This window comes from Chroicocephalus ridibundus, chromosome 6, assembly GCF_963924245.1.
Source record: "Chroicocephalus ridibundus chromosome 6, bChrRid1.1, whole genome shotgun sequence".
NCBI classification, from domain to species: Eukaryota; Metazoa; Chordata; class Aves; order Charadriiformes; family Laridae; genus Chroicocephalus; species Chroicocephalus ridibundus.
This window is the reverse complement of record NC_086289.1, coordinates 526,771-539,649: the sequence shown is the minus strand read 5'-3', so window position 1 is coordinate 539,649 and position 12,879 is coordinate 526,771. Positions and strand designations below refer to the sequence as shown.

The 12,879-nt window shown below is 45.7% G+C and overlaps 1 protein-coding gene across 1 annotated transcript in view; it reads left to right on the top strand.

Annotated features, from left to right (window-relative positions):
- The first annotated feature begins 502 nt into the window (after nucleotides 1-502).
- LRRC27 (leucine rich repeat containing 27) overlaps nucleotides 503-12,879 on the top strand; it is a 29,609-nt gene continuing 17,232 nt past the window's right edge. Inside the window, exons 1-4 of the mRNA XM_063338285.1 lie at nucleotides 503-624; nucleotides 2,868-3,166; nucleotides 3,473-3,603; nucleotides 6,628-6,686. Of these exons, the coding sequence (XP_063194355.1) occupies nucleotides 2,954-3,166; nucleotides 3,473-3,603; nucleotides 6,628-6,686 (403 nt within the window). The 5' untranslated portion in view covers nucleotides 503-624; nucleotides 2,868-2,953. The remainder of the gene's footprint in view (nucleotides 625-2,867; nucleotides 3,167-3,472; nucleotides 3,604-6,627; nucleotides 6,687-12,879) is intronic.

The window sequence follows — 12,879 nt, the reverse complement described above, 5'->3', positions numbered from 1 at the left end:
TGAAAGCAGCCTGTGAGAGGAGCGGAGGAGCGCTGTGCTGGAGAGGCTGGCCTAGCCAGGGGGAGATGAAGGCCAGCACCGAACCCAGCTGGCGATGGGTTGTGAGGACCCACAAGGCCTGGGCAGGTGCTTGAAGAACGCTGGTATTTCTGGTCACTGGAAAATGACCAAGCGGGCCTTGGACTGTTTGGACGGGCAATACTTGCCGCCCTTCGCTGCCCCGCCGGTCGGGCGAGTTCCCATTCCCGTGCGGGCCCTCCCAGCCCGCCGCAGTGGCACCTTCCCGGGACCTCCCGGCCCCATTCACCCGCCGGCTGGGGCGTCTGGCACCGGGCGCCCTCAGGCGGAGGAGACCTGCCGTCGGCGGCCGCTGTGCCCGTAGCCGGCGCTGGCAGCGGGGGGCGACCGCGGGCGGCAGCGGGCCGTTACCGCGGAGACGCGGGCCCGGTGCGGCGGCGGCGGCCGAGCGGCGTCTCCAACCGATTGCCGCTCTTCTGCGGGCGGCGGAGCGGAGCCGGCCTCGGCGGACTGTGACGGGGGCCGCGGCGGGCATCGCGGAGCCTGCGGCCGCCCTCGCCTGGAGGAGCCGCCTCCGCGGGGCTGCCACGGCCGGGACACGCCCGGGTGAGGGCCCGCGGCCGCTCCGGCCTGGGGAGCCGGTTCAGCGGAGCGAGCGGTGTGGGGGGGTAGGCAGAACCCGGGCCTGCAGGTAAAACCTAAGCACCTTGTTAGGACCCGCTACAATCAGTAGAAATTACAAAGACTGCAACAAAGACCGCAACTTTTCTTTGTGTTGGTTGGTAGCATGGATGGAGCCCAACGCTGGCTGTTGGGTGGGGAGGGCCAGGGAGACCCTCCCTCGAGCAGCGGTGGGCGCGGGTGGAGGAACTGTGAGTGCGCTGGGCGACGGGGCAGCCGTCATGTCCCCGCAGCCAGCGCCATGAGGGGCAAGTGCCTGTGGGCCTGTGCCCAGCGCTGGGGACAGGAGGCCGAGCAGCCACGACACCTGGGCAGGCCCGTGCTTCAGCCTGAAGCGGCCGAGTCCCTCGTGGGACCCGTGTCCTTCGAGGTGAGCAGGGAAAGCGCCCAAAGCCTCGCTGAGGGCCTCACCACGCTCCCTGCCTCCAGCCTGGCACCGCACTCAGGTGGGGTGCCCGAATAAGGGCTAGTAGAAAGGGGAGGCAGAGGTATCGATGAGGCCAGTCCCAGAGGGTAGCCAGGAGACTTGGCAGGACAGTGTGCTGTCAGAAGGGAGATTGTTTACTGCATATATCACAACTCTGAAGATTCTGTGATATATGTATGTCCTACTTATGACGTGGTATGTGGGGAAAGTAGCCACGAGGGCCAATGGGCAATTTTCTAATTTACTATACCTTTAAATATGTATTATGATAAATTATTATTACAAGTATACACATAAAGAACAATTTGACTGGTTTGTATCTAGACTTTCGAAAAGCATTTGACACTGTTCCCCATAGAATTCTCATGGAAAAACTGGCGGCTCATGGCCTGGATGAGCATACGATCTGCTGGATCAAGCACTGGCTGGATGGGCGGTCCCAAAGAGTGGTGGTCAATGGAGTTAAATCCAGCTGACAACCAGTCACAAGTGGTGTCCCTCAGGGCTCGGTGTTGGGACCATTTCTGTTTAACATCTTTATTGATGACCTTGATAAGGACATAGAGTGTATCATCAGCAAGTTTGCAGATGACACCAAGTTAAGTGGGAGTGTTGATCTGCATGAGGATAGGGAGGTTCTACAGAGAGACTTGGATAGAGTGGATCGATGGGCCAATGCTAACGGAATGAGCTTTAACAAGGCCAAGTACCAGGTCCTGCACTTGGGCCACAACAACCCCATACAGCGCTACAGGCTTGGGGAAGTGTGGCTGGAGAGCTGCCTGGCAGAAAAGGACCTGGGGCTTCTAATTGACAAGCGCCTGAACATGAGCCAGCAGTGTGGCCGGGTGGCCAAGAGGGCCAATGCCATCCTGGCTTGTATTAGAAATGGTGTGACCAGCAGAAGCAGGGAGATGATTGTCCCCCTGTACCCAGCACTGGTGAGGCCACACCTTGAGTATTGTGTCCAGTTTTGGGCACCTCAATACAAGGGAGATATCGAGGTGCTGGAGCGAGTGCAGAGGAGGGCAACGAAGCTGGTGAAGGGCCTGGAGAATAAATCTTATAAGGAGCGATGGAAGGAGATGGGACTGTTTAGTTTGAGGAAGAGGAGGCTGCGGGGAGACCTCCTCACTCTCTACAACTACTTGAAAGGACACTGTAGAGGGGTTGGTGCTGGTCTCTTCTCACAGGTAATTAGCAATAGAACAAGAGGGAATGGCTTCAAGCTGCAATGGGGAGGTTTAGACTGGACATTAGGAAAAAGGTCTCCACAGAAAGAGTGTTCAGACACTGGAATAGGCTGCCCAGGGAGGTGGTGCAGTCGCCATCCCTGAATGTGTTTAAGAGTCATTTAGACGTCGTGTTAGGGGATATGGTGTAGGGGATAACTTTGTAGAGTGGGGTTGATGGTTGGACTTGATGATCCCAAGGGGCTTTTCCAACCTAAATGATTCTATTCTATCATACAAAGAACACATAGCAATGGGGATAATCTGCAAATTCATAGAATCGTAGAATGTTAGAGTTGGAAGGGACCTTAAAGGCCACCCAGTGGCACCCCCTGCCCTGGGCAGGGACACCTCCCACCAGCCCAGGTTGCCCCAAGCCCCATCCAACCTGGCCTTGAACCCCTCCAGGGATGGGGCAGCCACAGCTGCTCTGGGCCACCTGGGCCAGGGGCTCACCACCCTCACAGCAAAGAATTTCTTTTCAGAAACTTGCTTTGTTCTCTTTCCAGAATACATTGTTGTTTTTCTCAGCTCATGACTTGCCTTCAGCTGATCAATTTGAATTACTGAGTCAGTGTTCCAGGCTTGCTGACAAATGGATGACGGCTATTCTAGAGAGCTTAACAGCAGTGGTGATAATTTCGGAGATGAACATCTCAAAAAGAGAAATTCGTCTGGTTCTAATTCATCAAAAGAGATCAGGAAAGCTGTTGAAGAGTGTCTGTCGGCATCTTCAAGTACTCTTGATGTCAGCAGAAAAAATATTAAGCATCTTACGGAGGAAATATATAGACTGCCCAACATAAAGGTGAGTAAATTGTTGTGAGTAGTTCTGATACCCTTGGCTTAAGTATAGCACAGAGGAGTCAAGGGCTAGTTGCTTTGTCAGATGAGTGGAAGGCTACAGATACTTAGCTATGATCTTTAATCCCTGTTTTTTGAGGAAAAGTCCGTGTGTAATTTTATTGAGTTGTGTATCCTTTAGTCCCCTTTAACAGTGTTCTTTCCACAACAATGTAGAGTAGTTTACAGTTTTCACATTCAACATTTTGCTTGCTAAGGAACGGCCCCTCTCTTTCTGAATTTAAAACATGTTTATGTTTTTCTCTCTTAGTACTTTCATCTGGAAGGAAATGTCATATCAACGATTCCCGAGGATTTATTTCAAAAGCTGCCACATCTTGTTTGGCTGGATCTCCGGTATAACAAGATTAAAGCTCTTCCCCCTGGAATCGGTTACCACAGGTAAGATCATTGGTCATACAGATAATTTAATAAGAATTGTATTTGTCTTCTATTTGCCTTACTGTAATTTCATTGTAACAGTCAGACTTTTATATGTTTTTGTTTGGCGTTGACCTCAGTGCAGGAGAGTGGCAAATAAGCTTAATTTGGTTTACTAAAACTCAGATGAACTGAAAGGTCCAATTAATATTACATAGTGAATTTCTAAACTCTTTTAACTTTGGAAATGCAAGACCTGATAGTCTTTTCACATAGGTTTTGCACCATTTCTGCTTTATTGACTGTGGGTGAGGTGAAAACAGGGACCCACAGTTACAAACCTTATGTCACTCCAAAGTGACCATGGAGGACAGTTTAGCTAAAGAAGGTTACCCGTTCATCTGTGTTTGATGGTTGGCTGACATGGTATTGACTGTTGGAAGGATTAGTTGGCCGTCACTGATACAGATGGAGTGTGCAAGGAAGAAAGTACACCATGACCCTGAGAAGTGCATTTGCCATGATCACCAAAACTCACTTCTCACCAGGTTGGTTTTTTTTAATGTCCTTGGACAATTCCTTGCTTCTCGCTCCAGAAGTAGGAGACCACAAATCACGATGTGTGGTAATTAACAGGAGCAAAGAAATGGTTTTGTTGCTGGAAGGAAAAAAAAGACTGGCACAGGACAGTTTGCTTGCAGTTGTGGTTCTAAAAGAAACCTTTCTGTCAAGAGTTGAGTTAGGAGGAAAAAGAGGCAACCCTTGAACAGTACGTGCTACAGAATTTTCCAAAATAAGAAAAACCAAACAATTTTATGGCATCTTGTGATTGAAACAAGGTCCTTAAAGGTATTTTAAGATCACTTGTTTATGAATCATTATATACTCAACTTGTGATTAGAAAAATACAGTAAATGAGGATTATGCTTCTAAAAATATCTGAAAAATGTTGAGTTCAGTCATGTTTTCAAATCTTTCAAATACATCCTTCATAAATTATTTATAAATTGGACAGGACTGATAGTATTTTAGTATGGCTTGTAAATTATATGATCATCATCGTATGAGTGGTTGAAGTCCTTTGAGACTGAGACATTCTCTGAGTGCATCTTCCTCGAAAATAACGTGTCAGTCATTAGTCCCTACATGTATTATGTAGAAATATTCACTGATTATTACTTAGTTGCATTTTATTCTTATTCCATGTTGGAGCATAAGCTGTATTTTAAGGTGTTTTGACATTCTCTGGGTATCCTTTTCTAGAAGCAGCCAAAAGCGTAGTTTTCATCAAAAGCAGAGACTCATTGAAATATTGTGCTAGTCTGGGGCCCGATCGATTGAATCTTTTCACTGATTTTAACAGATATTCCGATTAGAGTTTCTCCAGATCAAACAGAAATGTTGCCTCAGTTCTGGAAATGGTGTCTAGCTCCCGGTGCAGGGAGGGGAGGTACCACTCTGACACTTTTCTCTCTGGAAATCCCTGTGAGATCCGGACGTACGGCTGGGCAGGGATGAGCTGAGGCCATGTTCCACATCATTGCTGCCGCAGAGGCCGCATCCAGGCAGGAGCTGGCAAGAGCGAGCGTTTGCTGTGGCACAGGGCACATGGCCCCAGCTCTCCCTGCACAGGGCCACAAGTGGTTCGGGGGCAGCAGCACCGCCCCAGCTTACCAGGGTGCTTCAAACTGCAGAGGAATTTGGGTTTCAGAGTCTGGAATCTCCTGTCTCTTTCACTTTGTTTTTGCTTTAAACTAATTCAGTAGTCTGCTTCAATAATGCAGAAGTGAATACGGTGCTTTCATTTTTTTTGACTGAATTGAAATGTCTTAAAATATTGCCACAAATGTTAATCCGGTGTTGAGCAGCTGCCAATGTGTTTGGTTTGTTTTTCTTTCCTAGAGGTAAAGAAATATTATGACAGAAACTACCAAGCTTTCTTCCTGTTTGTTTTCTTGAATTTTAACAGTAAACAAGTCAGACCGCAACACTAGTAAATAAAAACACATTAACTTTTCTGTTAGGATATTTTTTCACTTATGATACGGACAACACCTTGCCTATAGAGTATCATTTGATCTGATATGTTGCTGGATAGTAAAAGCTATTTAAAAGAATGCTATTAAAATGGCAAAATGAAGCAGTCAAAAGTTAGGAAGCAGGTAACGTATGGTTTCTGTCTAGTCTCCGTTCCATAGCTGCCTGGGGGTCAGCGGCTGTGTGCTACAGGGGGAAAAAGAGACCATTTCCCTGCATCTGGAGGATGTGTCTGTGTCCTAAACGTGCAGTAGCCCAGAGGCTCCCATCAGAGACGCTCCAAACCACAGTATATACAGCAACTCTGGGCATTTTACTTGCTAAACAATACCGATTGTTTTCTGAGTGCAGGCATACTGACATTTTTTCAGAAGCTTAGGATTTGTCTAAATGTTAGCAGATTTTCAGATATATCAAAACAATATTATCTTGTATGTGACATAAATGCCATAAATGTTGCATGTAACCCATGCCAAGCTTCTAGGCTGCTTCCAAGAATAGGAATACAAGACATTTTTTAAAAAAAGAAGTTGATGAAATTAAATACAAATAGGGCATATTTCTTTCTAATCTCATTATCTAAAATGGCTGAGCAGTTTTAGCTCAAATTTAGCCTGAGGAATGCACTCAACAACCCAAACAGTTGAAGCTCAGCAAAACTATAAACAACTGAAAATGATGTGTTTATAATTGGAACAGTCAGTATCAGACTTTAAAGTGATAAGCAGGCTTTGCAAAGAAAGATCAAATACTAAATGTTGAAGTAGTATGTAATAAAATGGGTATAAGTGCAAACTTCGGACTGTCATACCAGCAAGCTTTGAGGTGTGTTATTTTCCAGCACTGACGTTAGCGATGGAGAAGTGTGGATTTGCCTTGTGGCGTCCTTTCTGTAATAGGAGATGAAAGCAAGAAAAAAAACTACTGTGGAAAAATATTTCTGTGTTTCTATTTAATTACATGAACTTTGCTCTTAGAGTTACTACTCTCTTCTGTTTTATTGAAAAGGCAATTGAAAACTCTGCTTTTAGAAAGGAATCCTATAAAAGAGCTACCCACAGAGCTTGGTAAGTACTCACTGCTTTTTTTGAAGATATCACAGACATTTTTTGGCTCTTAGTGTTTAATTCTGTGGTTAGACTTTAAAGTACTTCTATATTTATCTAAAGAATGGTTTTAATTTACCATGAATTTAATTTTTAATTTACTGTGTGCTATGAGAGGGGGGAAAATGACTTATGTTATTTATAATGCTTGCCTTCATTGATAAGAGGGGAAAATTTTATTAAAATGTCTGTGATGTTCTAGTCAGAAATGTTCGATGTTGTTTCTCTGAGTAAGGCTGAAATAAAAAACATCTCAGGCATCTGCAGAGTCAGACATAAACAACTAAACGGCATGAGAGCTGAGAACTTCTCAGCAGCTTTTTACACTCAAGGTTGCCTTTACAGTTTGTAGCTTCATTTTAATAACTCTTTTTGCATTAGCAGTTACTACTTTGAAATAACAAATAATTCCAAATCGAATGTTCCTAAGGGAAACAGGAGGTTGCATGGATTCCTGGGATGGTCCGGTTGAGACTCTTGGGGTCCTCGGAGCATAAATGTTGGGGTTTTTATTATCCCTTGCTGATGTTGTCTGAGCTTTCAGGCTCCTTGCTGTGGTTCTGGGAGACTAACCTCCAAAACTCAGCTGGAGTTGTGTCACCAAAACAAATGGCTTGAACTGAAGATGGCCACACAGTCAGGCCTAACATCCTTCTGCTTACATAGCTGATGTTCCGACTGTACTTTGGCATACGTTTTTGCAGCTGCTGATGGTAAACATGCTGGCTCCTGTGCTTCATTGGACTTCATTATATTTGTTTTCACTTTCCAGTACTGTCTACACAATAAAGTAGCTTACCTGCCTCTGTCCCTCAGGTGACATCTCTGCTAGTAAAGAAAATGTGGCCAGGAATGTCCCCCGTTACTGAGGCCAGTTGGCACAAAATGACCTGTTCCTATACAGTTACACAGGTTTGGTCCCAAAGTGGGTGTTGGCGGCATGCAGAACTCTGCAGCGTCGTCATTTCCAGGCCATGGGCCAGAATAGGCTGGAGAGGCCTGGCTGGTGCAGGCAGACATGCATCTCGAGGAGCAAGGTCACCATTTAGTGATGCAGTTGTAGTCTGAGGTTCCCAAACACTGTTAGGTTTGCTGTTACTTTAACAAAGCTTTGCTATTCATACTTAATGCTGTGCAAGTGTGGTCGCTCCTGCTCCTTGGGCAATGCATTAAGAAAGAAGCAGGCACAGCGGTAAACACCCTTGCATCGCAGCCATTCTAGCCCTCTGCCATGCGATGCTGAGTCTTGCTTTCCACCTGGCAGTTACTCTGGGGCAGTTCAGACAGGTCTCTTCCCTGGACAGGTCTTCTGCGCAGACCCGGCACTCTTCAGCTCTCCAGGGCCCTGCTTTCTTCAGGCCTGCTACCCACGGGCTTCGGGCCAGCTCATCCTTGTGGGACAGGCCAGAATGCCCTCTGGCCTTTCCAAGCTCTGTGCTGAAGTCATTCACAGCCAGTGTGCCAGAGAGTGCAGGCGTGCTGGGCGCTGGCTGACCTGGTGGTGGAGTCATACATCCATAGGGAAGAAAAAACCGACTGACCCTTGCGGTTCAGACGCTGTTGACGCACGCGCAGTTCACCCGCGTTACCAGCTCTGCTGTGTTAGTTAGCTTTAGTTGCGTCCTGAAGCAGGGCTTATTCTTGTGGAGTCTCTCTCCTAGGACATTTATTGAAAGAGAACTTTGAACAGGGGATCAAAGCATATGAGTGCAGGGAAGTGGCCTCAAAGTGTAGCTGGACTTGGTGACCTCTGCAGCCCTGCTGTTGCCCATCTGGCTGCTGGAGAGGAATGGCTAGTAGTCCAGGCAGGGGAAGGACAGAGGGCGTCAGTTGATCCTTTCCTGCTTCACATGAGGCAGCCTGTTCCTGGAATAACTCTGCTTTTCTACCCTGAGCTGAGTGGTGACTTAAAAAAAAGAAAAAGTGGTGGTTTAAAAAAAACCCACAACTGTTTACTGATTTGAACATCCTTGTGTCTCAAAGTAGAATGGGCCAGTGGTATGCTGGCCTTTCTGCAGTAAAACTTGGTTCATGCAATGCTGTTTTCTGGACAGATCATGGATCAGGCCTCTCTTCTACTGTAATACTTTGATACAGGTTTCCCAGATTGGTATTGAGATAAGGGAATTCCTGCTGTATGTGACATTTATCCAGTTCTCCTGGCTATGTGGATGATAGGCACCAAAAAAATGGATGCCAGCATTCCTCCTGTGTTGGAGGTTTTGTTCAAGCCACAGCAATTGGAAAAGAGCGCTGCAGGCTCTGCAGGGCAGGTCGTGTTGGGCAGCAGCGCGGTGATGACAGATGGCTGGAGGTATTTGTAGAGGCTGGCTGCAGCCAGGCTGCCCGGAGCTGGGGGGGGGTGTGTGCTCATTAGCGAGTGTGCAGTGATACCCTCACTGAGCAGGGGTGGCCCAAGCCAGCCTGGCCCACTCTGCCAGCTCTGCTAGCAAGACTTTCAGCATCATTTGCCCTAATCGCTTGCACACAGCCACTTCAGTATTTTTAACAGTTGCAAGGATCCTGGATAAGGCTGGCACAATTGTTGTGCTGGGGTGATGCTGTCCTACCATATGCCTTACTTCGGATGATCTGTTCTGTTGGCAGAGCCCGTATGTCCATGGCAGTGCCACCCAGTAGTCATATATACTACAATTGCCATGAGGTAATATATACAGATACGTATGTGTGTGCATGTGTACATACATACACATGATGTGCAGAACCGTGCCTCCCTCTGCCCCGCAGCAGCTGAGCTGCTTCAGACTTGACTGCTTATGTAGTGGGCAAAGTGAGACTGGGACCGGCACAGTGATTTGAACCTTAGCTAGGGGATGGTAGATGTTTTGCAAGGATTGCATTAATCCAGGTGACTAAAGGCTCATCGTTTCCCTGCGGTGGAGTGGTGCTTGTCAGGACTTCCAGGGCCCCTGCGTGTCCCAGGCAGTGCCTCACAGGCTTCTCTGCTCGTGGGACCTGAGCAGAATGCCAAGCAGTCCACCTGGTAAGCTGGGAGGAAACCTGGGAATTGTGCTGTGACATTGTGAGGCGTTGTCAAAATCTAGTATATTTGTACAAAACACTCATGTTTTGACAAGACAGCTTTTTCTGACAAAATCATGTTTCATGAGCTAATTCCCAGCCCACTCTTACTCCTACCCTTCCCTATTGCTCTCTTGTCGGTACACTTGCCATCATAACCACCTATATCAAGAAACAGAGTAGGAGCTGATGCTGACAGTGTCAGCACTAACTCTGATGTGAGTTACCGTCCTGCAGTGGCTGTTCCGTGATTCTTGGTCCTCTCTTTTCGTAGTAAGCAGAATACCAGTTTTATGATGCTAGTATCATCCATACCAAACAAAAAGCCTGTAATGTAAACTGAGGTGAGTTTGGAGGATGATCTGTGATAACTGTATCTCAGCTGTTCGTCTTCATTTCTTGGGTGTTATTTTAACCTAGATCGGGAATGAACTTACAATGTTTGTCTTCATTCATTGAACTCTTTTTTGGTTTGTTTTGTTAAAAGCTACTTGTTCAATGAATGAAAAATCTTTGGAAGGGAAGTAGAAGTCTGAATGGTAACAAAACAGTTATTCACCTGGGGCTGTTCCTAGAGCGTTGATACTGGTTCACATGATTTGTGTAGAATTATCATGTGTTCTAAATTTCATTTTCAAAGATGAAAAATTAGTTGCCAGCCAACATGTTTCAAAAAATGATCTCAAAGTCCAATGTACTGTGTGCTGGTTGGGCAGTGTTGTGGGGAACTTGGGATACGTGCCTTCTGTTTCCAGGGCTGCCAGTGGCTGCTGGAGAAGTCAGGAGAGTTACCTGGCTTTGGGTAAGTCCTCGGACAGCCCGGGCCTCCGTTTCCTCTGCTGTAAAATGGGGATGACGATACTGTTATAAAACTCTTCAAGCCTACTGAAGAAAGCATTGCACAGGAGCAAAATAATTTTATTGCTGCATCTACCTAAGTGTGCTTTAGAATCATTTAGGAGCAAATACTAAAGAATGAAGAATCTCAGTAGGTGACGCAGTTTAAAATTTCATTTTAAAATTTTTTGAAATGGCTGCTGGAAGGTAGAGTGCCAGTTTGCCATCCTCCCAGGCGTGCGAGTGCCGTCAGCGCTCACTGCTGCATCACGCAGCATGAGCTGGAGCTGCGTGTCCAGGGTAACTCCCCCACTGCATTCAAATCTTCTTCAAACCTCAGTGGTTTTCAGCAAGATAAAAAACTGATTTCATTTTTGCAGTGCTGAAGTCATCTGTGTGATTCATTTTGATCATTTCTGTTTAAAAATAGGTTCAATTTCTTAATATGAAACTATTTTAAATCTGATTATATTCCCAAGTAGTTCTTTACAAGGTGCATTTTCAAAGCCATTTCTTCCCGTTAATAATGTAGCTCTTCGTTTCTGCATTTATATTTTATGATTATTTGAACTAATTTTCTAATTTGTGAATCATGACTGTATGAAAAGGCATTCTGGTAATTGTAGCTCACTTGGCAAACTTTTGGTTTTAGATTGTTAGAATACAGACAATTTGCTAAACCTCCAAACCTCGGCATGCCTTATCATCAATGCCACATTGTCAGCAGTCAATGGGATTGTTCTGAGCACTGGGAATGCTCGCTCGCGTGACAGGCACACACTCATATCTGAGCTCTGTGGTTACGCTTCTTCACAAAACTAACAGCAATAATTGCACAACAGTGTGTTTAGCTCTGCAACAAACACGGATTTTCAATTTCGTGTACTTCTGTTACTCTGTAGCATAATTACGTATACAGCACTGCTGGCCGGTTGTATTTTTAGTTTGTAGTCCAGTAGTTCTGCCTTTGTGCTTTGTTTTCTGTGTGGCAGTTTGTCTGCCCCGGGGTGTTTCCCGTGACCTGTGGTACCAGGCTGGCAGGCTGATTCCGCGTTGTTCCCTCTTAGACTTCACTTACAGCAAACCAACAGGGCCATGGTTTTAAACAAGGGGCAATGGTTTAAACTAGAGCGGGGCAGGTTTAGATTAGCCGTTGCAATTTGAGCGCGATTGTGGAATAATGATTCAGACAGTTCTGATTTTCCTTGCTTCTCAGTCTGAGTTCAACTTTAGCAGACTTCAAAGGAATAGTTCTGATTAAAATTTGAGAGTTCTAATTCTAGGTGTGGTCTGTGGGGGAAAAAATATAAGTTTTGAGTGTTTTTTGAGATCTGAGCTGAATTTTCCTTAGCTCTCAAGTAAGTAACTTTGTTGCTGTTAGGAGGGTAAAACTCAATTTTTCTCACACTACCGCTAAGCTACCAGTCAGCTCTTACCCTGTGGCTGATCAAAAAAAACAGATAATGAAAAATCAGAATGTTAGTTGAAAAGAAATAAGTTTTAGGTGCATTTGTTCTCCATTTCAGTGAAACTGGGACAAATCTGCATTCCCTGGCGGTAACGGTGTCGCGGTAGATCTCTGTGTAGCTGTGGTATGGTTTCTCATGCAGCAGGTTGTACGTACTGTCCCCTTGCTGTGGAGAATTCATTTGCTCCGGGGTCTCCACTCTCTCTTCCCAGAGAAGGGACCCCAAAGGACCCGGTGGTTGCCCCGTGGCGGTGCTTGGAGCAATGATGGCCTCGGTGCTCCCCAGCTCCCGCAGACCACTGGTACCTCCTGCAGCTGCTCGCTGCCTGCAGTGGCTCTCCTCCTGGCTTTTATTTCATCTTTTTAAGTGTACTCTGTCAGTGTTGCTGTAGTTGACATTTCTAGAGAAGTAATGTCAAATGGAGTTGTTAATAACATTGTAAAATTTGTTTTGTAACATTCCTTTCAGCTTTAATTACTGGTAATTTAAAATCAAATAGCTGTGCTGTTAGTGATGTATTTGTCATTTCTGCAAGTAAGGTTTTACAAAAACATTTTAAAAGAGCAAATACATTATTTTATACTGTAATGAATAAAGGAGGTAGACACGGTCAGAATGTTAAGCAGTCAGCCTGTAGCAAGTGAGGCAGATTAGACTGCACAGTGGAGCTGTGAAGATCTAAAGTGTGGAGATTTTATGAAAGTCTGACTCCAGTAATACAACATGAGAAATATATTCTGACTGACTAGACTGAGATTGTCTATGCTGTCTTAAATGCTGCTCTTCCTGAATGCATTGTTTTAAAC